The sequence below is a fragment of the Neolamprologus multifasciatus genome, chromosome 6, assembly GCF_963576455.1.
Source record: "Neolamprologus multifasciatus chromosome 6, fNeoMul1.2, whole genome shotgun sequence".
Taxonomy (NCBI): domain Eukaryota; kingdom Metazoa; phylum Chordata; class Actinopteri; order Cichliformes; family Cichlidae; genus Neolamprologus; species Neolamprologus multifasciatus.
The window spans coordinates 31,079,522-31,099,432 of NC_140444.1; the positions used below are offsets into that span (position 1 = coordinate 31,079,522).

The 19,911-nt window shown below is 43.4% G+C and overlaps 2 protein-coding genes across 4 annotated transcripts in view; one reads left to right on the forward strand and one right to left on the reverse strand.

The window, feature by feature from the left end:
• On the forward strand, positions 1–5,630 carry soul5l (heme-binding protein soul5, like). Its single transcript, XM_085162578.1, has 7 exons — positions 1–105; positions 948–1,007; positions 2,693–2,774; positions 2,875–2,995; positions 3,080–3,219; positions 4,218–4,381; positions 4,575–5,630. Coding segments are annotated over exons 1-7 (1,065 nt in total). The 5' UTR covers positions 1–103; the 3' UTR covers positions 5,071–5,630.
• Positions 3,750–19,911, reverse strand: part of LOC146517334 (calmodulin-regulated spectrin-associated protein 3-like) — a 25,535-nt gene continuing 9,373 nt past the window's right edge. For 2 of the 3 annotated variants that reach the window (XM_085162573.1, XM_085162572.1), the window contains 11 exons: positions 18,341–18,434; positions 18,199–18,250; positions 17,888–17,949; positions 17,759–17,789; positions 15,099–17,583; positions 14,899–15,020; positions 14,472–14,758; positions 14,286–14,385; positions 13,599–13,708; positions 13,354–13,472; positions 3,750–12,848 (listed from right to left, as the gene is read on the reverse strand). In XM_085162573.1, coding sequence (XP_085018699.1) covers positions 12,522–12,848; positions 13,354–13,472; positions 13,599–13,708; positions 14,286–14,385; positions 14,472–14,758; positions 14,899–15,020; positions 15,099–17,583; positions 17,759–17,789; positions 17,888–17,949; positions 18,199–18,250; positions 18,341–18,434 — 3,789 coding nt within the window. In that variant the 3' untranslated portion in view covers positions 3,750–12,521. The remainder of the gene's footprint in view (positions 12,849–13,353; positions 13,473–13,598; positions 13,709–14,285; positions 14,386–14,471; positions 14,759–14,898; positions 15,021–15,098; positions 17,584–17,758; positions 17,790–17,887; positions 17,950–18,198; positions 18,251–18,340; positions 18,435–19,911) is intronic. The other variant, XM_085162575.1, reaches the window with a different exon arrangement.

Genomic DNA, 19,911 nt, shown 5'->3' on the forward strand with positions numbered 1-19,911 from the left:
CGCAGTGCATCCAGCAGCAGACTGCAGTCTCCTCACGCCGCGCCTCCCTGCGCTCCCCTGGCAGGTGGAAAGGACACTTATAGAAGCACGCGGGGTCGCGACCATGTAAGTATCATCTTGAGTATCTTCTAGTTTAAGAAACCGTCCGGTGTTCGGTGATGGTGATGTTTATGATAGTAGTTGACGGTTATTTTGCAGGAGTTTTTGCGGCGTTGCGCACAGGTAAAGTTGATTTGTTTGCGTCATCGTTTATCGGCTGCAGGAAAATGCATTTTCAAGCTGCTCTAATACATCAGTGTTAATAATAATAATGATAATAATAATAATAATAAACAATAAAGATCACAGTCCGCCCCGTTACTACATCACCTGTATCTGTGAAACGCCCTTCCTCTTTAACGCCTTTTTTGGAATAAAATTAGGATCTGAACAGGTTGTGATCACAGCGGGATGCGATGAGCTGCCGATCTCGGTTCTTCCTTGACCTCGAAATGCCTTTGGATTGATTTAGAAAAGACCCAGCCTGATGATGCAGCAGATTCCTTCGCTCTCTCCCTGATTGCGTCGCACTGAGGCAGGAAAACGTGTCCTGTTTCACCTCCGCAGTGCAAACACGCCGGGATGCAGCACAGCAGGCAAACTCCGATTTCTGCAGTCTAGCACCTTTAAAAAATAATAATAAATTCTGTCGTTATCATTATCTTTCATTTTAGAACAGCAGTCCTTTGATTATTTAGAGAAACTGTAGAGTTATTCTACCCACACAACATCCTTTCGCTACAAAATCATTAATGCTGTTTGTCTTTCTTCATCACTCTTTTAACTTGTACACAGACGGTTCTCTTAGTTGTTTCCCATCAAATGATTCTTTGATACTCATGAGATTTTTTTCCTCTTTGTTACGTAAATCATTTGCAAACATCATTGCCTTGTGTGTCCTCCCACAGGGCTTTCATCTCAATCTTTGCTATTCTGGCCCTTGTGGTCTCAGCTGAAGGCAGTGTTGGGTAGGTGGAACGCTTCATGCAGATGGCATTACAAACCTATGATGGCACTGAAATGTTCCAGTTTCAGTTACACGCTATGGTTTTCAAACATGGCTTTAAAGTGGAGGTGTGTGTCCTCTCAAGGAGGAAACTTTATTCTTTTATGAGTTATTTACAAGTTTCTGACCACTTATAAAATGTGTTCAATGTGCTGCCCATTGTGTTGGATTGTCAATGCAACCCTCTTCTCCCACTCTTCACACACTGATAGCAACACCGCAGGAGAAATGCCAGCACAGGCATCCAGTAGCCGTAGTTTCAGGTGCTGCACATCTCGTATCTTCACACCATAGACAATTGCCTTCAGATGACCCCAAAGATAAAAGTCTAAGGGGGTCAGATCGGGAGACCTTGGGGGCCATTCAACTGGCCCACGATGACCAATACACTTTCCAGGAAACTGTTCATCTAGGAATGCTCGGACCTGGCACCCATAATGTGGTGGTGCACCATCTTGCTGGAAAAACTCAGGGAACGTGCCAGCTTCAGTGCACAAAGAGGGAAACACATCATCATGTAGCAATTTCAAATATCCAGTGGCCTTGAGGTTTCCATTGATGAAGAATGGACGCACTATCGTTGTACCCCATATACCACACCAAACCATCACTTTTGTTGTTCCAACAGTCTTGGAGGGATCCATCCAATGTGGGTTAGTGTCAGACCAATAGCAATGGTTTTGTTTGTTAACTTTACCATTCACATAAGTTTGCCTCATCACTGAACAAAATCTTGAACTGAGGGTCCTGTTCCAATTTTTGTTTTGCCCATTCTGCAAATTCTGCGCGCCGATCTGGGTCATCCTCGTTGAGATGCGGCAGTAACTGGAGTTTGTAAGGGTGCCATTTGTGAGTAGCTAATATCTGCCGAAGGGATGTTCGACTAATGCCACTCTCCAGTGACATGCAGCGAGTGCTACGCTGTAGGCTCTTGCTGAATGAAGCTAGGACAGCCACTGATGTTTCTTCATTAGTGACAGTTTTCTTGCATCCACATTTTGGCAAATCCAACACTGAACCAGTTTCACGACGCTTAGCAAGCAGTTTGCTAACTGTAGCATGGGAGATGGGTGGTCTCGTAGGGTGGCTTGCATTGAAATTTGCTGCAATGACCCGGTTACTGCGTTCACCAGATATCAGCACTCGGCAAAATAAATATCAGCAATTTCGATCCGCTCCTCACGTGTTAACCTCTTCGACATGTCAATGGTTGTGAACAAAGAGAAGCTTGTAAATAACTCATGAAAGAATAAAGTTACGTTGAAACCAAGCACACCATTGTTTTTCTTGTGACATTACCAATAAGTTTGATGTGTCACATGGCCCTCTTCCTATTGGAAAAAAAACACAAACTGTATCCAAGATGGCCGACTTCTAAATGGCCACCATGGTCACCACCCATCTTGAGGAGTTTGCTCCCTCACATATACTAATGTGCCACAAACAGGACTTTAATATCACCAACCATTCCCATTTTATTACAGTGTATCCATATAAATGGCCCACCCTGTACATTGAATGTTTATGGAGCTTCATAGTAGGCACAAGTCAGCTGAATTCATCCCCAGTTTCTTTATGAACCTGACTTTTTCTGACCACGTAGCGCTGCGGGACAATTAATGTAATTTATCAGTCTTCTTGTTGCAGACCCAGTACCAACAGCAGCTACTGCACAGAGTCAAAGGAATGTCTGGAATATGAGCTGATCTGCAAAACGGATGAGTATGAAGTGAGTGAAAGCTCTCAGCAGCCAGCAGTGCAACACGCGGTTCCGACTCATCAAGCTCGTATTTCTCACATACCGTGTGCTTGTGCGCGTTCGTGTCCAGGTGCGGCACTACAGCCCCACTCGCTGGGTGTCAACAGATGCTGAAGCCTATTTCATGGGAGTGGGTGCAGCCATGGCTTTCAGGAGACTCTTCCAGTATATTACCGGAAGCAACGAAGGAGGTAAGAAGTCGACATACAGAAGGTCAAATTGAGCTTTGATGAAGTGCATCAGTGTTTGGAATGATGATGACGGTGGTCATTCAGGTGTCCAGATGGACATGACCGCTCCTGTCTTGGTCAAGATCCCAGAGAAGACCAAGATGTGGGAGCCTGCTATCTACACGCTCAACTTCCCACTGCCGTCAGCCTATCAGGACAACCCTCCAGCACCCACTAATGACAAGGTGAGCCCTCGAATTGCCCTTGCCTCTACTGAGGTCAAACGCTCTTTATCCTGCCGGTAAATGTGTAATTCAATCAGTGATTTTCAGCTTTCAGATCAATAGAGATCATTGACGGGTGCGCGGTACTTAGTGCGGCTGGCCCTGCTGCTGCTCTCACTCAGCAGAATAGAAATGCATAGTGCTGAGTCAGCAAGGCACCAGTGCTCTCTGTGTTTTCTGATTCTTAACAGACGAATCGGCCAATCACATGGCAGGAACTCATGCGTGTAAGCATGTAGAGATGGCATCCGAATTTAAGTGAGCCAGACTACTTCAAGCTGACAGGAAGGCAACAATAACTTAAACAACCACTCGTTACAATCAAGGTTTTCAGAAGAGCATCTCTGAATGTACGTCACACTGGATCTTGAAGCAGATGCGCTATAGCAACACAAGACCACACCTGAAGTGCCATTCCTGTCAGCTAACAAACGGACACTGATCTGATCTCTGATCTGATGAGCCTCGATTTCTGCTGTAACATTCAGATGTTCGTTGTAAAAAACACGAACACATGGATCCATCCCCCCCTGTGTCAGTGGTTTAGGGTGGTGGTTAAGTGTGGGGGATATTTCTGTGCCGGGAAGAATTGGGGCGCAGTATAAGCAAGGTGTACCTACTAAAGCTTCCAGGTAGTGTGTATAACGTTACAATGATCAACACACTTGTTTCAACCAGTTTATTTTTAAACTATCGACTCTGTGTGCTGTCAGTGACAGCAGATGGTCGTCTCAGTTCCACAGCTCTTGAGGACACGGGAGGCTTTATAAGGCCCAGTGTAACAATTATTTTGAACAGTGTATCATGCAAAATTTCTCTAGTTGATCCCACAAATAAAAAGATCAAATTGTATATAAGCGTAAGAGTTTCTATTACTCTAAAGCTACTCTGCTGCCCTTCCACTTTGTTTTCCACATGTATTTCACTGTACTGGATTCTTCTCTGCATCCATCGCACAGCTGTATTTCACTGAGATGCCAGAGATGGACGTGTACGTGAGGAGTTACGGAGGCTGGATGCTGTCGGTCACCTCCAGGCTTCACGCCCACCTGCTGACCAAAGAGCTAACCAGAGTTCGAGCTTCGTACAACCACAGCTATCACTACGGAGTCGGCTACGACAGGTGCTACGCATGCCTCATTTCTAATTTTCTTTGAGGGAATCACTCATGACTGTGTCATCATGTGGTTCTTTTTGCTCTAGTCCATGTTGTGCACTCATTAAACAGTATTATCTGGACTTGTACTGCTGCACAAGGCGTCATCGCCTACTTCCAAGTCTAATGTTCATGTCTCTTCTTCGTTTCTTGTGCGTAGCCCCTTGAAGCTGTTGAACAGGCACAACGAGGTGTGGTACGTGGCCGAGGGCGAGCCAGTTTGCTCAGATCCACACGAGCCGACACCTGCGCACACACCCCGTCCGACTCCCACCAACTCGCCCACAGACTTCCCCTCTGAGCCTCTCCCAGACAGCCTCTCTGATTCTGATTCCCCCTCACTCACTCACTCCGACCTGTCCTCAAACACCACGTCCAACTCCACCTCACAGATGCCCTCTGACACACCCACTCTATCCCCATCAAACACTCCACCCGGTTCTCCATCTGATCTGCCTGCTCAAGCTGCATTCAGCAATCCCCAAACGTCCACCCAGATCCTGCTGGAACCGACGTCCAACTCCTCCGATCCCACCTCTATGAGCCCGTCGCTGGATCCCCAGTCTGGCACCACTCTGTCGAACAGCGTGGCTACCATTCCCGAGGAGACACCGGCCGACACTGAGCCTGTGGTCGAGCCAAACGATGCTCATTAGCAGCAGTCAGATGTGATTCAAGTAGCTTTTCCAGATATATTTCTATGTAATCTAAACAGAAAGCAAACAGTGGAGGTGCTTGAGTCTGCGTGTGAAAGATGGACCTGCTGTTTCTCTCCTTTTCCTCCTTTTCTCACTATACCCCTACTTATGGCACCGAGTGTTTAACTGTGTGTTCTATCGCAGCTTTGCACCTGCAGCTTCTCGAATCACTGATCACGTGCACTTCCACTTTGTCATTCCAATTTTATCCCACCGCTCCAGCGTAGATTTAAGTGAAATCTATGTATTAGTTAGAAGGTTAGTAATCTGAGTTATTGTGCTGGTTGATAGATGAAATGCTGGAACGAATTAATAGGCCAGACTTAATTATCTCAATGCTCAGTTTCACACTGAAGTTCTTAATATTTACTGCCTGGGTGCAACTTTCTAAAAGTTTATGTGTTCAACTTCTTCATCACTTTCGTGATGTATGTGGCAACATATTCATTTTGCATTTTCATTGGGATCTTTCTTGCAATCTTAGACACTAACTAATAATACAAACAGTTCCCAGATTATGACTTTGTATTTCACTTTTCTTTCCAGTATGTTGGCCCAGAAGAACCCCCAAAACTGCAGCCATATGATTTGTCAGCTCCAAACTTAGATATGTGCAATTAAATATTTACCAAAAATACCTTTCCTTTGCAATACATTTAACCAGTATGTTATGGGAATTAATAGAGTAATCAAATTTCAACATTTATACCAGAACAGTATGATTGTTGAAAGTAAAACTGGACTCCTTGGCTCTGGCCTTTAGTTTTTTGATTAATGTTTCAAAACCTTTAAAATTACTTTCCCTGCTAAACTTGACCAAAAATAAGAAATGTTTTGTATGTTCTGTTACTTTAAAGTGGTCAGAAGTGTTTCTCACCACTAGGGGTTGCTGTAGAGCAGTGCTACGTCTCAAACTCTGAGCAATCTTGGTTCTGACAAGGTGGAACTACTGAAGTGGCCAGTTGGTGTATTTCTGGTCATCTCTATACATGTCCATATAGTACATGGTACTGTAAGCAAGGGTGATGCAACAAGAGTGGTAACGGCTAATAATAATAATATGCCACATCTTTATCAGTAAAGGAGAAAGTTACTATCATTATGTTAACGTAAGCAGCTATTTAGCTTTGTGGGTGTTTTAGGGAGTAGGAGATCAGTGTTTCAGCCATCAAGGATGTAAACGTCTTGGTAAGAAATACTGAAAGTTAAAACTGTGTTTATCTGTAAAGGAAATTGTTATATTTAATGTAATTTAGCACTGTGTAGAAATTAAGAAGTTCAGTCTGCCCTCATGTAAAATCTTGATTAGTCATATTTTCTCTAGAAAATCACTCCACAACCACGTTGCTGTAGCCATGTCTGTGTGGGTTCTCTCCGTTTAGCTTTTAGCCCAGCAGTGGCACTGCTTTGCAAACCGTCTGCTTAAGTGTGACCTACAGTTTCAACCAACTGCAGTAAGACTGCTCCAAAGATCTCAAAGAATCCCAGTTGATCAAACCAACGCAATAAAATTGACATGTTAATGAATTACATCCTCTATTGATGCATCTCTGAGCTACATGCTGTATATATACACATTCTGTTTCTGATGAAGATGCAATAAAATAAACATGAACTCATGTTGGACTCATTTTGTTGCTGATGGTCTGGACTTCATTGACTAAAATGTTCAATTTTCCTTTTATTCATTTGTCAGTGAACGCAGCTGAAGGGGAATCGACCCAAATGGTCTCCCACATGTATTCTGGTTCTATTCACATGGAACGGCATCTTCCTTGCAACCAGGAGAAATGTGTCAAAACTAGTGATGGGTCCAGCAACACTGACGCACCGACGCTTGTATCAAGCTCACCTAGCGATGCCTGTATCGGTGCGTGCGTCGCTTTAAGAAAAAGTCACGTGATCGATACAGCCGCTGTATCGCTCATTGGCAACGCGCCAAACTGTTTAAAAGGTTCCGCATCCACATCTGTCAACGGAATGAGTCGCCACCAAAATAACACAAAATTACTGCAAAGATTAAAAAAAAAAAATACACATCTCTCCATAACAAAATGGAGCCCGAAAGAAAAAGAAATGTTTCTGCTGTGTGGGATCATTTTGATCTTTTATCTGGAAATAAGGTAACTGTTTGTCTGTCTTTGTTTCAGTGTAATCTATCAGAACACCTCCTCAGTGTTTAGGCATAACAGAGCCAAACATGACAATGAACACAGGTAGGCCTATATTGACACTGAACAGCTTCATCATCATTTTGTTTTATTAATATGTGTTTTATTATTTTGAAATCAAGCATCTAGGAAGACTGTTCTGGGCCAGGCAGTCCTGAATTTTATTATAAAGGACTGCCAACCCCTTAGTATTGTGGAGAGTGTCGGAGAGAAACATTCCAAGATCAGAGGATCCTTTAACGTACTGGGGGAATAGGAAGACACCTTATCAGAACCTTTTCCACCTGGCTTTACAGCTTTTGTGTACCCCAGCTTCATCTGTGCCTGTAAGTTTTCCAAAGCTGGGGAAATGGTGTTAAAAAAAAAACGCAATAGACTAAATGCAAAAACAATGGATGAAATTATTTTTCTGGATAGAAATTTATAATAAACCCGGAGTCAATTACATTTAAATGGGTAATATTATATTCACAATGCTTTCATTTTAATTTTCACTTAATGTCATTCACAATATATTTTAAAGATGGTAAATGGACTGGTTCTTATATAGCGCTTTTCTACTCATCTGAGCACTCAAAGCGCTTTACACAACTTGTGCATTCACCCATTCACACCCATTCGCACAAGCACATTTTTCTAAGTGCTTCATCACACACATTCATACTCCGATGGATGCATCGGAGAGCAATTTTGGGTTAGTATCTTGCCCAAGGATATTTGGCATGCAGACTAGGGGAAGCCAGGAATTGAACCACCAACCTTCCGATCAATAGATGACCTGAGCTACAGCCACCCCAGATGTCTACAATATTTGAAACGTAAAAGATATAAAATGATTCCATGGAAAATACAATACCTTACAGTGTATACACGTATGACTAGGTCATTGAATCAGTGTCTGTTGTGAGTCTCAAGTAAGTTGCCTGCAATGATATTTAATGTCCAGCAGGTGTCAGTATGGAGCAAAACAGCAACACTGTGTCGACACAGTATCGATACAGTTTGGGGAATGTGCTGAAACGCTTCACGAGGCTTCATCTACCTATCACTAATCAAAACCTATATGAAAGCAAGGCTGGAGCGCACCTGCAGCCCTGTAGCAACTTTGTCAATATTTGTGGAGGAAAATAAGCAGTGAATGAGAATTTTATGAATGAATGAGAATAGTATTATATCGTTAGCAATGTATTGTGATAATATCGTACCATGGGGTGTTTGGTGATTCCCACGTCAAAGCCTAGCACTGAGGTTGGCAACCTGCGGCTCACGAGCCACTGTACCGTAACCGTAAGCCTATTTATACATTTACTATGTGTCATTAATACATGTACATACATTAATCTATCCTGTCCTAATTACATGTAACATCCTTGTTACCCGAGATTGCTGCTCTTTTTCTCCCTTCATTTGGAAGGAGCCACAACAGCGCTTTTGAAGCTGAAGGTTGCTAATGCCTGGCCTAGCCAATAGCGAGGCTCTAAAAGAGCCAATAAGAGACTTTAGGTAAGTTATATAAAATTATCTTGTCTTCTCAATAAGATGAGGTCACATGCTGTAAGTGTGAGAAACGACAACAATGAAAAGTTTGATCAGTGGAGTTTAATCCAGTTTATTTCATACATGTATGCTGGTTTGAAAGAGACCAGTTTCACTGTGTGCACTCAACCAAGAGCAGAGAACCGTTTCAGTAACATTCAGTCCAATCTGACTTCACCTTAACAAATGCTTTTGAATCCCTAATGAATCTTTTTAGGTGGTTTGGTGCTTAAACATACTGCCCTGTAACATTCATCAACTGTATAGAGATTTTCCATTTTTGCTGCAATGGGAAGTTTCTACTGCAGAAGGTGTGTCATTATAATGAAATGACTGCTGGCCATCTTTGAAGATGACAGACCACATGTGGTGTAAAACCAGCAAAAGGTAATTCACTTGTCCTTCTCAGGTCATAAAACAAGACACAAGCTCCTTCTTTAATATTATGAACAGCAGGTAAATATTTAAAGCAACGGTGTCATCTTGCAAATAGTGCGTTTCACTGTTGTTTCTTTGCTATGTAGCAAAATTGGTCTGCTATGTTCATTCTCGCAGTGTTCAATCGTTTCCTTGAGTCACTGACCAGGTTTCTACCTTCTAATGTAGGTACATTCCTCCATACATTTTCACTGCTATGCAGATGACACCCAGCTCTATCTGTCCATGAAGCCAGATAACACACACCAATTAGTTAAACTGCAGGAATGTCTTAAAGACATAAAGACTTGGATGGCCACTAACTTTCTGCTTCTTAACTCAGATAAAACTGAGGTCATTGTACTCGGCGCTGAAAAGCTTAGGAATATGGTATCTAACCAGATTCTTACTCTGGATGGCATTACCTTGGCCTCCAGTAACACTGTGAGGAACCTTGGAGTCATTTTTGACCAGGATATGTCCTTCAACGCACATATTAAACAAATATGTAAGACTGCGTTCTTCCATTTGCGCAACATCTCTAAAATTAGAAATATCCTGTCTCAGAGTGACGCTGAAAAACTAGTTCATGCATTTATTACTTCCAGGCTAGACTACTGCAATTCATTATTATCAGGATGTCCAAAAAACTCACTGAAAAGCCTTCAGTTAATCCAAAATGCTGCAGCAAGAGTACTGACAGGGACTAGAAAGAGAGAGCATATTTCTCCTGTTTTGGCTTCCCTTCATTGGCTTCCTGTTAAATCCAGAATTGAATTCAAAATCCTGCTCCTCACATACAAGGTCTTAAATAATCAGGCCCCATCTTATCTTAATGACCTTGTAGTACCATATCACCCTATTAGAGCACTTCGCTCTCGCTCTGCAGGCCTACTTGTTGTTCCTAGAGTATTTAAAAGTAGAATGGGAGGGAGAGCCTTCAGTTTTCAGGCCCCTCTTCTGTGGAACCAGCTTCCAGTTTGGATTCAGGAGACAGACACTATCTCTACTTTTAAGATTAGGCTTAAAACCTTCCTTTTTGCTAAAGCATATAGTTAGGGCTGGACCAGGTGACCCTGAATCCTCCCTTAGTTATGCTGCAATAGATGTAGGCTGCCGGGGGATTCCCATGATGCATTGAGTTTTTCCTTTCCAGTCACCTTTCTCACTCACTATGTATTAACAGACCTCTCTGTATTGAATCGTATCTGTTATTCATCTCTGTCTCTCTTCCACAGCATGTCTTTATCCTGTCTTCCTTCTCTCACCCCAACCGGTCGCAGCAGATGGCCGCCCCTCCCTGAGCCTGGTTCTGCCGGAGGTTTCTTCCTGTTAAAAGGGAGTTTTTCCTTCCCACTGTCGCCAAAGTGCTTGCTCATAGGGGGTCATATGATTGTTGGGCTTTTCTCTGTATCTATGAAGCGCCTTGAGGCGACATTTGTTGTGATTTGGCGCTATATAAATAAAATTGAATTGAATTGAATTGAATAATGTCCATGTAATTGTGTTAACTATGGAGGGACAAGGAAAATGAAGTGTGGTGTGGTCTGGCCACTGGCCTTACACTATTGTTTTTAATTGGTGATTTATTTGTAACTCCCCATATACAATATCTCTATCCGGTGTACATATATATATATATATATATATATATGTGTGTGTGTGTGTGTGTGTGTACACCCGGTTTTTCCAAAAACTTAAAACGTTCCATGCAATGATCCAAATTAAAATTATTTAAACCTTATATTTTATTAAACATCAAATATTTAAAATGGGGTTTAAAAAAATGTTTATTTTTAAATTGATACTAGGAACAGATTTATTTATTTTTAACAAAAGAAATGGGACGCATCTGTGTGGGCTCCATTAAAGCTGAATGATATATACAGACCTTTTCCCCATTCTCAAGAAAGATCTTAGAGTTTCTCAGTCAAACAGTGGTCGGATTGCATTAATAAAGCATGGCTCCACGGTAGAAGTTCAGGTGGCTTAGCTGGCCTGCCTGCAGTCCAGACCTGCCACATTATGAAACAAAAAATAAAGAAAGAATAGAATAGAATAGAATAGAAAAGAACAGAAAATATGACATAGAGGCTCTGAACTGTTGAGAAGCTCAAGGTCTCCATCAACCTAGAAAATACTTTGCTTCCAACACAGTTCAAAGAGCATAATTTACAGATGAGCTTATGCAATGCAACCCACGATTTGTAAGCAGTTTCATTTTGTTGTTATTTAGGCTTTATGCATTTCTTTATGCGTTGGGTGTCAGAATGTGTGGCAGCTGATGTGATCTAACTGCAAAATGGTCTCCAGTTTATTGTTAGTTTCACAAATGTGAAAGACTTTCTTTTTTTAATGAAAGATTCATTAGGGAATACAAAGATGGCAACGCTTGGAACTCCAGTCTGTATCAATCTCTTCCCAAGAGCACAACAATTCAGGTACTTCTAGATGTAAGCTTGTTTATGACACGTCATTCTCAAGATTTGATAAGTCCAAGTATACAAAAGTTGTTTAAATTGGCATCTAATGCTCACATACCATCAATATAGTTTCATCAAAACCACAAGTTTCCACTGTGATCTTATTTTGAAATAAGCTTATACCACATACAGTAAATAACCATTCATGCTGTGGTAATCATCTCTGAGAACCGCTACACATTTACAGATGTCCAAAAGAAAAAGTTCGCCTCTGCTATATGTATCACATGGTTATGGCTATCTTTCATCTTGCAAAACAAATGTGCTTTATCCACCTACTAAGAGTTACTGGTAGAATTAACATCGTAGACGACGAAGGTCCCGTCAGACACTCTGACGTGAAGGCATTTTCTCTGTCGTTTGGCTTTGTGTAAAAAACTGGTGTCTTACTTAAGGGGAGGACTGGCTAGCAATCGGTAATTTCATGAAGTTTTTCAGGAAACAACTATTTTCTTTCAAAAGAAAAAAACATGTTTGTATTTGCAAACAATGAAAGTGTACGTAAGGAGACTTTTTAAAAGTAACTAATCCTTGAGTAATTACAAAACCTTCCTCTGTGTCAGTGTGCTGCTCCTGTCTCAAAGTTGTGCTGTTGACACTTTCGTGCACATGAAGGGGAGTACAAATCGCTCCAATTTCTTTTTTTCAATTTCTTGTAAAATCTGAGGCCAGCAGAGGTAAGGTGTTTTTTACAGGCCTGTCAGTGTGCACGTATGTTTTTCGTGTTTCACTACAGTTTGACTGTAATTACAGTGTATTTAGAGTGTTTTCATCATCCATGTGCCACTGTGTGTACTGGATCTCACTTGGAAGTGACAGCCTTCTTAGTAACACTTGCTCTCCTGCTTCCTCCACCTCCCGCTCCTCCTCCTTGCCAGAGATGGCTGGGGATGGTGAAGGCATCCACGCTCATGCCCATCGTTTTAGAGGGGATGGCACTAAATTGCTTCCTGTCTGAGCTGTATTTATAGATGGACTCCACCTGAATGGAGCTAACCGTCCGTGGGCCCATCCCAGCCAATCGCACAAGCTCCTGGGTGTCAGGGTTCACGGTGTAAACGCCTCGAAACTGGCAGCTGGAATCGCGGAAGAGGATGAGGAAGTGGTTGGCAGGACTCTTCTCCATTTCCTGAAGTTGGAAAAACATGAATAAAAGATGCAGTAAGCATATGTTGCATCTGTGAGTATGGTACGGGGGCTGATCACAGACATCGGTCAGATTTTATATGGCCCTCGCTCCTACCTTTAAAATGCATTATTTATGGCCTGCCACCACAAACAGAATTAATAAAGTGTCATTTCTTCTCACCTCAGTGCAGCAACACCAGTAAGTCACTGAGCTACTGATATTTAGCTTCAGGAGATAATTATGTTATTCTACTCTCTATATGTGAATGAAAAGCAGATTTATTTTGTTAAGGCTTCAAAACCAGATCACCATAATGAAAATGTTTGTGTTAGTAAAGTAAAATGTAAAAAACAGCACAATGTTTATGCTTCAAAAAAGGACGTGAAGGATTATTGGTCCCTGGGTGATTTTAATAAATATGGCCACAAATATGGCGCCTACAGTTACAGAAATAGCAGAATTCACAATGAGGTTGATTAAAAGTGAAGTAAAATGAGTCCTCTACCTCAACAATCTTGTTTTTTTGAGACTCGTTGACCTTCCCAGCGAGGCAGCAGCGAGAGAGCGCGTTGTGAATGATGAATTTATTGGACTTGAAACTTGGTTCCTTGAAGAGTTTTGGACCTGAAATGTAAAAAAACAAAACAGACACGCTGGTTTTTGCAGACCAACTACAGCTGAAAGCACTTGGCTATTGCTTACAAGTACAAAGGAACCGAGTGATCGCGTTGGACCTGCTTAACGTTGTACCTGAGTATTCTGGGGCAGGTGAAGTTCCATTTGAACCACTCTCCGAGTCCTTCTCTCCATTTGTCAGTCTGCTTGGTGTTACACAACCTGAAGGTGAATCAGGGCGGGTGCTGCAGAGAAACCAAGAGTGCCCAGGTCACATTATGACATCATAATAGATAGCAGAGGTAGGCAGATTGATCCAAATATCGTTAGTATCAATATGAATGTTGGTACTGTATTTAAAATCTCGCTGTGTTGACAAACTACCCTATAAGACGCTCATGAAAAAACAACAAATTGTTGCATTATTGATGTCAACAGATTTGCCAACATAAGGAAGTACAGGTAGTATATTTTCTAGCATGCCGGCTACTTTCTGATGAATTGGAGCAATGTATTGAACATAGAGGATAGAAACAAACTAAATTATTGAAAAACTATAAATAAATCTTCAATCCATAACCAGAATTTTCTTTTTTCATAATTTTGAGTTAGTAAGTTAAATTTTTGGGAAAATAACTCAAAGGTAGGTATCAATATTTAAGTTAATAAAAACCAAAACAAATCCTATTTTTTCTGACTTTCTAACTTTACCACTGGAATTTCTGATATTTCACTCGGATGCAAACACCTGGACAACTAACCAATGCTGCAATTTCTTAAGCTATGCTTGTGCTGCTGCGACCTGACAATGCAGCAGTGTACCTGCGGAGTCTCTTCGTGGGGTCACCACCATTGTTTCCTCGTTCGTCTGTGGCTGCCAGGTTGAGTGAGGAGTGAGAATGGACTCTGGTCAACTTAGTACCTGGGGAAGCAAATGGTAGAACATAAAAATAGTACAGTCATTCAAATAATGTAGAAATACTTTTTTCGAAACTATTTTGGCTTTACCAGTCGCTCCCTTGGCGGGACTCAGAGATAGCTGCGTTTCCTCTCTGGTCATGCTGCGAGGCCGGGAGCGGGTTTTCTTAGTGGGAGTTCGTCCTTGGTTAGTCGATTTTTGCTTAAGAACTTTGTCCAGGTCCTCCATGAGTCGGAGTTGTTGCCGCCATGCGTACTCCCCTCGTGTAAAATCTCCACGGCGAGCTGGAGTAGCCGGAGGTGTAGGAGAAGGTGAGGTTGTAGCTGCAGGTGGTGTGCTGGAAGGTGATGCTGCTTTTTTTTCTGAGGATGCTAGTCTAAACCCAACCAAACAAATTAAGTTAATTGTACACACGTGCAGCTCGAATTTGGACTTGTTAATCAACAAATTCAAGAAAAGCAAATCTGTGGGGATTTACTTTGTATAGTTGCTTTCACAAATTTATAGAAACACTACCTGATTTCCCTTTCTTGCTCATTCCACTGTCTCCTCTTCTTTAGTTCCTCTGTTCTCTTCTGCTGTCGTTCTAACAGTACCGCTCTACGTTGAGCCATCTCCCCTTCACTGTGAACCTCCTCCTACAAACAAAGAAGCATGTAATTCATGTGCATCCAAAATACACTTTTCTTTCTCCATTCTCTTTTGCAAGAACTCACCTTGAAAAAAAATCCAATTCCTCCTTTGGCTCCCACTTCGTTCTGCTCTTCACCTGGTTCTAACATCTCCGCCTCTCTTGCATGTCCGCCTTTCGATCCAATTTGTTCTTTTGGCACATCGCTGTCTTCTATTGCCAAATTTAGTCGCTCTATTGGATCCAAAGGTTCGGCAGGGAGTAGTTCTGCAGGTTCCACAGCGGATTCTGTGTGGTCGCTCATGGAATCGGAGGAGAACTCCTGCCCCTCATCAGTTGGTTCATCGCTTCCCCCCTCTGGTCCCCCAAGAGATGATAATGATACTTCAATCAGGCTGCATTGCTTTCCCGCACCTGCGGCTCTTCCTCCTTCACCTCCCGTGCTGTATGCAGCAGACATGGACAAAGTCTCACTTTCAAATGAGCACTCGGAAGGAGCACCAGAGCTGCTCCCTCCAGCAGCTCTTAGACGATCTTGCCTGGGTTGCGGCAACCCTCCAATGACCACTGTGTCTTCCTGCTCCAACTCCAGGCTAAACTGGGTGGGTGTTTCACTTGAGCCTGTGTCCGAGGTGCTCTCAGCGGCCTGTGGCTGCTGGGTAGCCTGGGGAGACTCCTGGGGAGTCCGGGGTCCACCGATACGGAAGGAAGAAGAGGTCTGTACCTGACACTTGCTGGGCGACACGCGCCGCAGGTGTGGGAGTGTGTCCACAGTTTGGGTCGGTGTCAAGACGCGATTGAGCGGAGGGAATTTAAGTTCGGAAGGCCGTGGGTGAGGCTGGTGTTGGATACGTGGATGGTGTTTGGGGCTACGGGGAGTGGACTGACTCTTAGTGCGAGAAGCTGGGCAGGAGGAAGATATAATAGTTTTTGGTGATGTGGAAGAGGAAAGAAGATGAGACCGGCGTGATGGGGAAGAAGCAGATGGAGCATTGGGACCAGCAGGAATCACCCAAGCTTTACTGGTAGTCCTGGTTGGGGTTTTTGTCGGAGTTCTTGGTGGTGTTTTTGTTGGAGTGTGAGGAGGGGTTTTGGGTGGTGTTTTGGTATTATTTCTAGTTGTTGATTTTGGAGTTGTTCTGAGCATATTTTTGGGTCTTTGGTTGCTCATGAGTTGCTGTTGCTGCTCGGTAAGTTTCTGCATGTCCTTCTGTAGCGACTGCAGAGCCTCACTGAGTTTCTGCACCACCTCGTTGTATTCCACTAAAACGGCTTCCCCTACTTTCTCTGTTCCTTTTTCTTTCTCTGATCCTTTTTCTTTCTCTGATCCTTTTTCTTTCTCTGATCCTCTCTTACTTTCAATAGAGAATGTGACCTGTTTCTCTAACCGCAGAGGATTGGAAACAGATGGCTTTTCTTTCTCCTTCTCGCCATCTTTCTTTTCTTTCTCCTCCTCCTGTTTCAGTTGTTCCTCCATGCGAGTGAGACGCTCATCAAGGGTCAGATTATCATCCGCTGCCTCACCCCCTCCTTCTCCTTGCTCTCTTTTCAGTTGAAGGAAAGCGGTTTTTCCAAGCCGCTGCCTGTGCTTGGCAAAAATAGCTTCGATACGTCTTTTTTGAGCTTCGATGCTTTTGCGTTTTTCCTCAAGACGAACTCCCAGTTCCCAGGCCTCAGAGCCAGGTTCCGGACCTCTGGGACCTGGGCTGTCCTGGCGCCCTACTGCACCTGCTGGGGTGGAGGGTGTGTTTGGAGTTGCTGGGGTTGTTGGAGTCTGAGCAGAAGCCGACTCTTCCCCAGGAGCAGAAGGGTGTCTTCTTCGGTTGTCTCGTCGCTCAGCAAAGCTCGTCATGCGTGGACTGTTGCTGGTGCTGTGGTTTCCCTGACGACCGCTACTGGGTCGTATGTTACCCGGGGCGTTTCTGGGCATATCGTCCGATGCTTCCGAGGAGTCGACGCTGCCATCACGCAGTACAGAGTCGTCATCACGTGACATATCAGAACGTCCTGACCTCTCCCGGCTTTCTCTCCTTCCTTGCCTTTCATTGCCGCCCACTTCTCCTCCAACTGGCCGGTAGAGGATTCCGGAGCGACACGGAGCAGAGCTGCTGAGCTGGGGATTATCCTCTTCAGGCGAGTGCAGAAAGAAACCTGCTGGAGCTCCTTCAGGACGTAACCTGGGCTCTGGCCTGTCTGCCAAAGCTCCTTTCCCACCTTTCTCAGGTACCCTTCCCTTCTTCTGGTCTTTGCTGCCCGGTCTATGGACGACCTGCATCGCCTCCTCAATGGTCGGCAGCTCTCCCATTTGTGCAGTGTGTGCATATGGACCCCAGGAAGAGCGCTGCGATGGGGCTGAAGCGCTGACCAGGTGGCTGAGATCCTCCGGAGGGCTGTACGGGACACGAGTCATCCCTGCTGATGTCATCGGGGACGTCATTGCCGGGATGGCGGTGGCAAGGCTGTCAGTGCTGACGGAGCGAAAGACAGAATCTATTGGGTTTCCCATGACAATGTCAACATCACTGTCCAGGCCAAATGGGATGCTGAAAGTCACTGCTGACAGAGGACGACTGCAGAGAGGTGGGTGACAACGGAATGATGGATAAATGGATGAGTTGCACCAACAAGTATGGAAAAGCAGAGTCCACGGAAGCCAAAGTAAGAAGATTAAAAAAATTAAGATAAAATATGAGAGCAACACAACACTTACGATAGAAACCACATAAAGGGTTTAAGGATATCTACCTGATTTGTTTCTTTGTCCAGCTTTTGTTTTCTGCAAAGAAAATAACCTATAAGTCTCACACAACGGCTAATTGCACGCAAATGCAAAATAGCAATAGGCATAAAAGATGCATGCCCAGTAACTGTTACCTGGGGAAACTGGAGAGGAGATGGGTACAAATGGTTGTTTAAAGATGAAAGAAGGAGAACCGCTGAAAAGGGACAACAGTGTTACACAACACAGCCAATTTTTGTCTGTGGCCCATCTGTTTGACTCAACTGCTGTGCATATGTTGATTTTTAGTTCTCTAAAACTCTTCCCCTTGGCTTGATTAGGTGCTGTTTGACTGTATTCAGATTTAGTTGTTATTTCCTACCCTGTAATAATTTGGGTTTAGGGTTTTTTATAATATTTCTAATCACTTTTTGTATATATACTTGTGTGTGTGGCATGCTGGTACCTGTTGCTGTTACCAGTGACAGGACTAATACAGTCAGTTAACCCTGAGACATCTGAAAGGTACAGAATGCAGTGTTACAGTCAGTGAACAAATGTGCACAAAGCCAGTAAAGCAAAGAAGTTCTTAAGGTGAAGTCACAAACCTGTGAGGTCAATGGGCTGTACGGGCTGGACAAAATCAGGTTTCTTGATCTCAAACCACTCCAGCAGCTCTGCTATGAAGCTCATGATGTTAAGCTGAGGAAAAGAGTGTGTTAGCGTGACATATGGACATTATGAAGACAGCATCAGCACTGAATACATTACTTTAATGTCACGCCTCAGATTCAAGATAACTTTATTACTATAACTATAAGATAGACCTTTCAGACATAACATTATGACCACCTGCCCATATGGTGTTGTTCCGCTTTGCTGCCAAAACAGCCCTGACCTGTTGAGGCACGGACTCTACTAGGCCCCTGAAGCTGTGGTATCTGCACCAAGATGTTAGCAACAGATCCTTTAACTCATGTAAGTTGCAATGTGCCTCCATGGATCAGACTTGTTTGTCCAGCACATCCCACAGGAGCTTGATTGGACTGAGATCTGGGGAATTTGGAGGCCAAGTCAACACCTCAAACTCACTGCTGTGTGCCTCCAGCCATTCCTGAATCATTTTTGTGGCAGGGCATATTAAGTGGCAATAGCCATCAGGTAATGTCATGCTACAATGCTTAGGTACCTGGTACGAGTCAAAGTAACATCCACATGGATGTCAGGACCAAAGGTTTCCCAGCAGAACGTTGCTCAAAGCATCACATTGCCTCTGCCGGCTTGGCTTCTTCCCTCACACACCGTCATCCACTTGATATAAAAGAAAACGTGATTCATCAGACCAAGCCATATTCTACCATTGCTCCATGGTCCAGTTCTGATGTTCATGTGTTCATTGTTGGTGCTCTCAGTGGTGGACAGCAACCCTGACTGGTCTGCAGCTATGCAGCCCCATACACAACAAACTGTGATGAACTCTGTACTCTGACACCTTTCTATCAGTACCAGCAGAAACTTATTCGGCAATTTCGTAATGGACTGGTTCTTATATAGTGCTTTTCTACTCTATCTGATATTTGGCATGCAGACTGTAGCAAATCGAACCAACAACCTTCCGGTTAGTAGGTGATCCACTCTACCACCTGACCTACAATAGTTCGTCTGTTGGATCAGACCACACAGACCAGCCTTCACTCTTCACATGCATCAGGTGGCCTTGGCCGCCCATGACCCTGTTGCTGGTTCACCACTTTTCCTCCCTTGGACTACATTTTGACAGATACTGATCACTGCAGACTAGAAACACCCAACACAAGTAGATGCTTTTTAAACCCTTTTTAATGTTTAGCAGACGCTATGGCCCAATCATGCAGCCATCACAATTTAGCCCTTCGCTCAAATCTGTACCCTTGCCCATTTTTCTCTTGCTAACCCATTAACTTTGAAGCCAAAGTCTTTACTTCCTCTCTACTATATCCCCTCAACTCACGCCATGATGAAGAGACGGTCGGTTTAATTCACTTCACCTGTCAGTGGTCATAATGTTATACCTTTTCGCTCTAAAAGCTGGCTTCTGTTGCCATCTAGTGGTTTAAATTGAAACCAACTGGTTTACATTCAGTCCACAAACATTTTTCAGCCTATAGAAAGGATTAAGTTAGGAGTAAACACCCATACA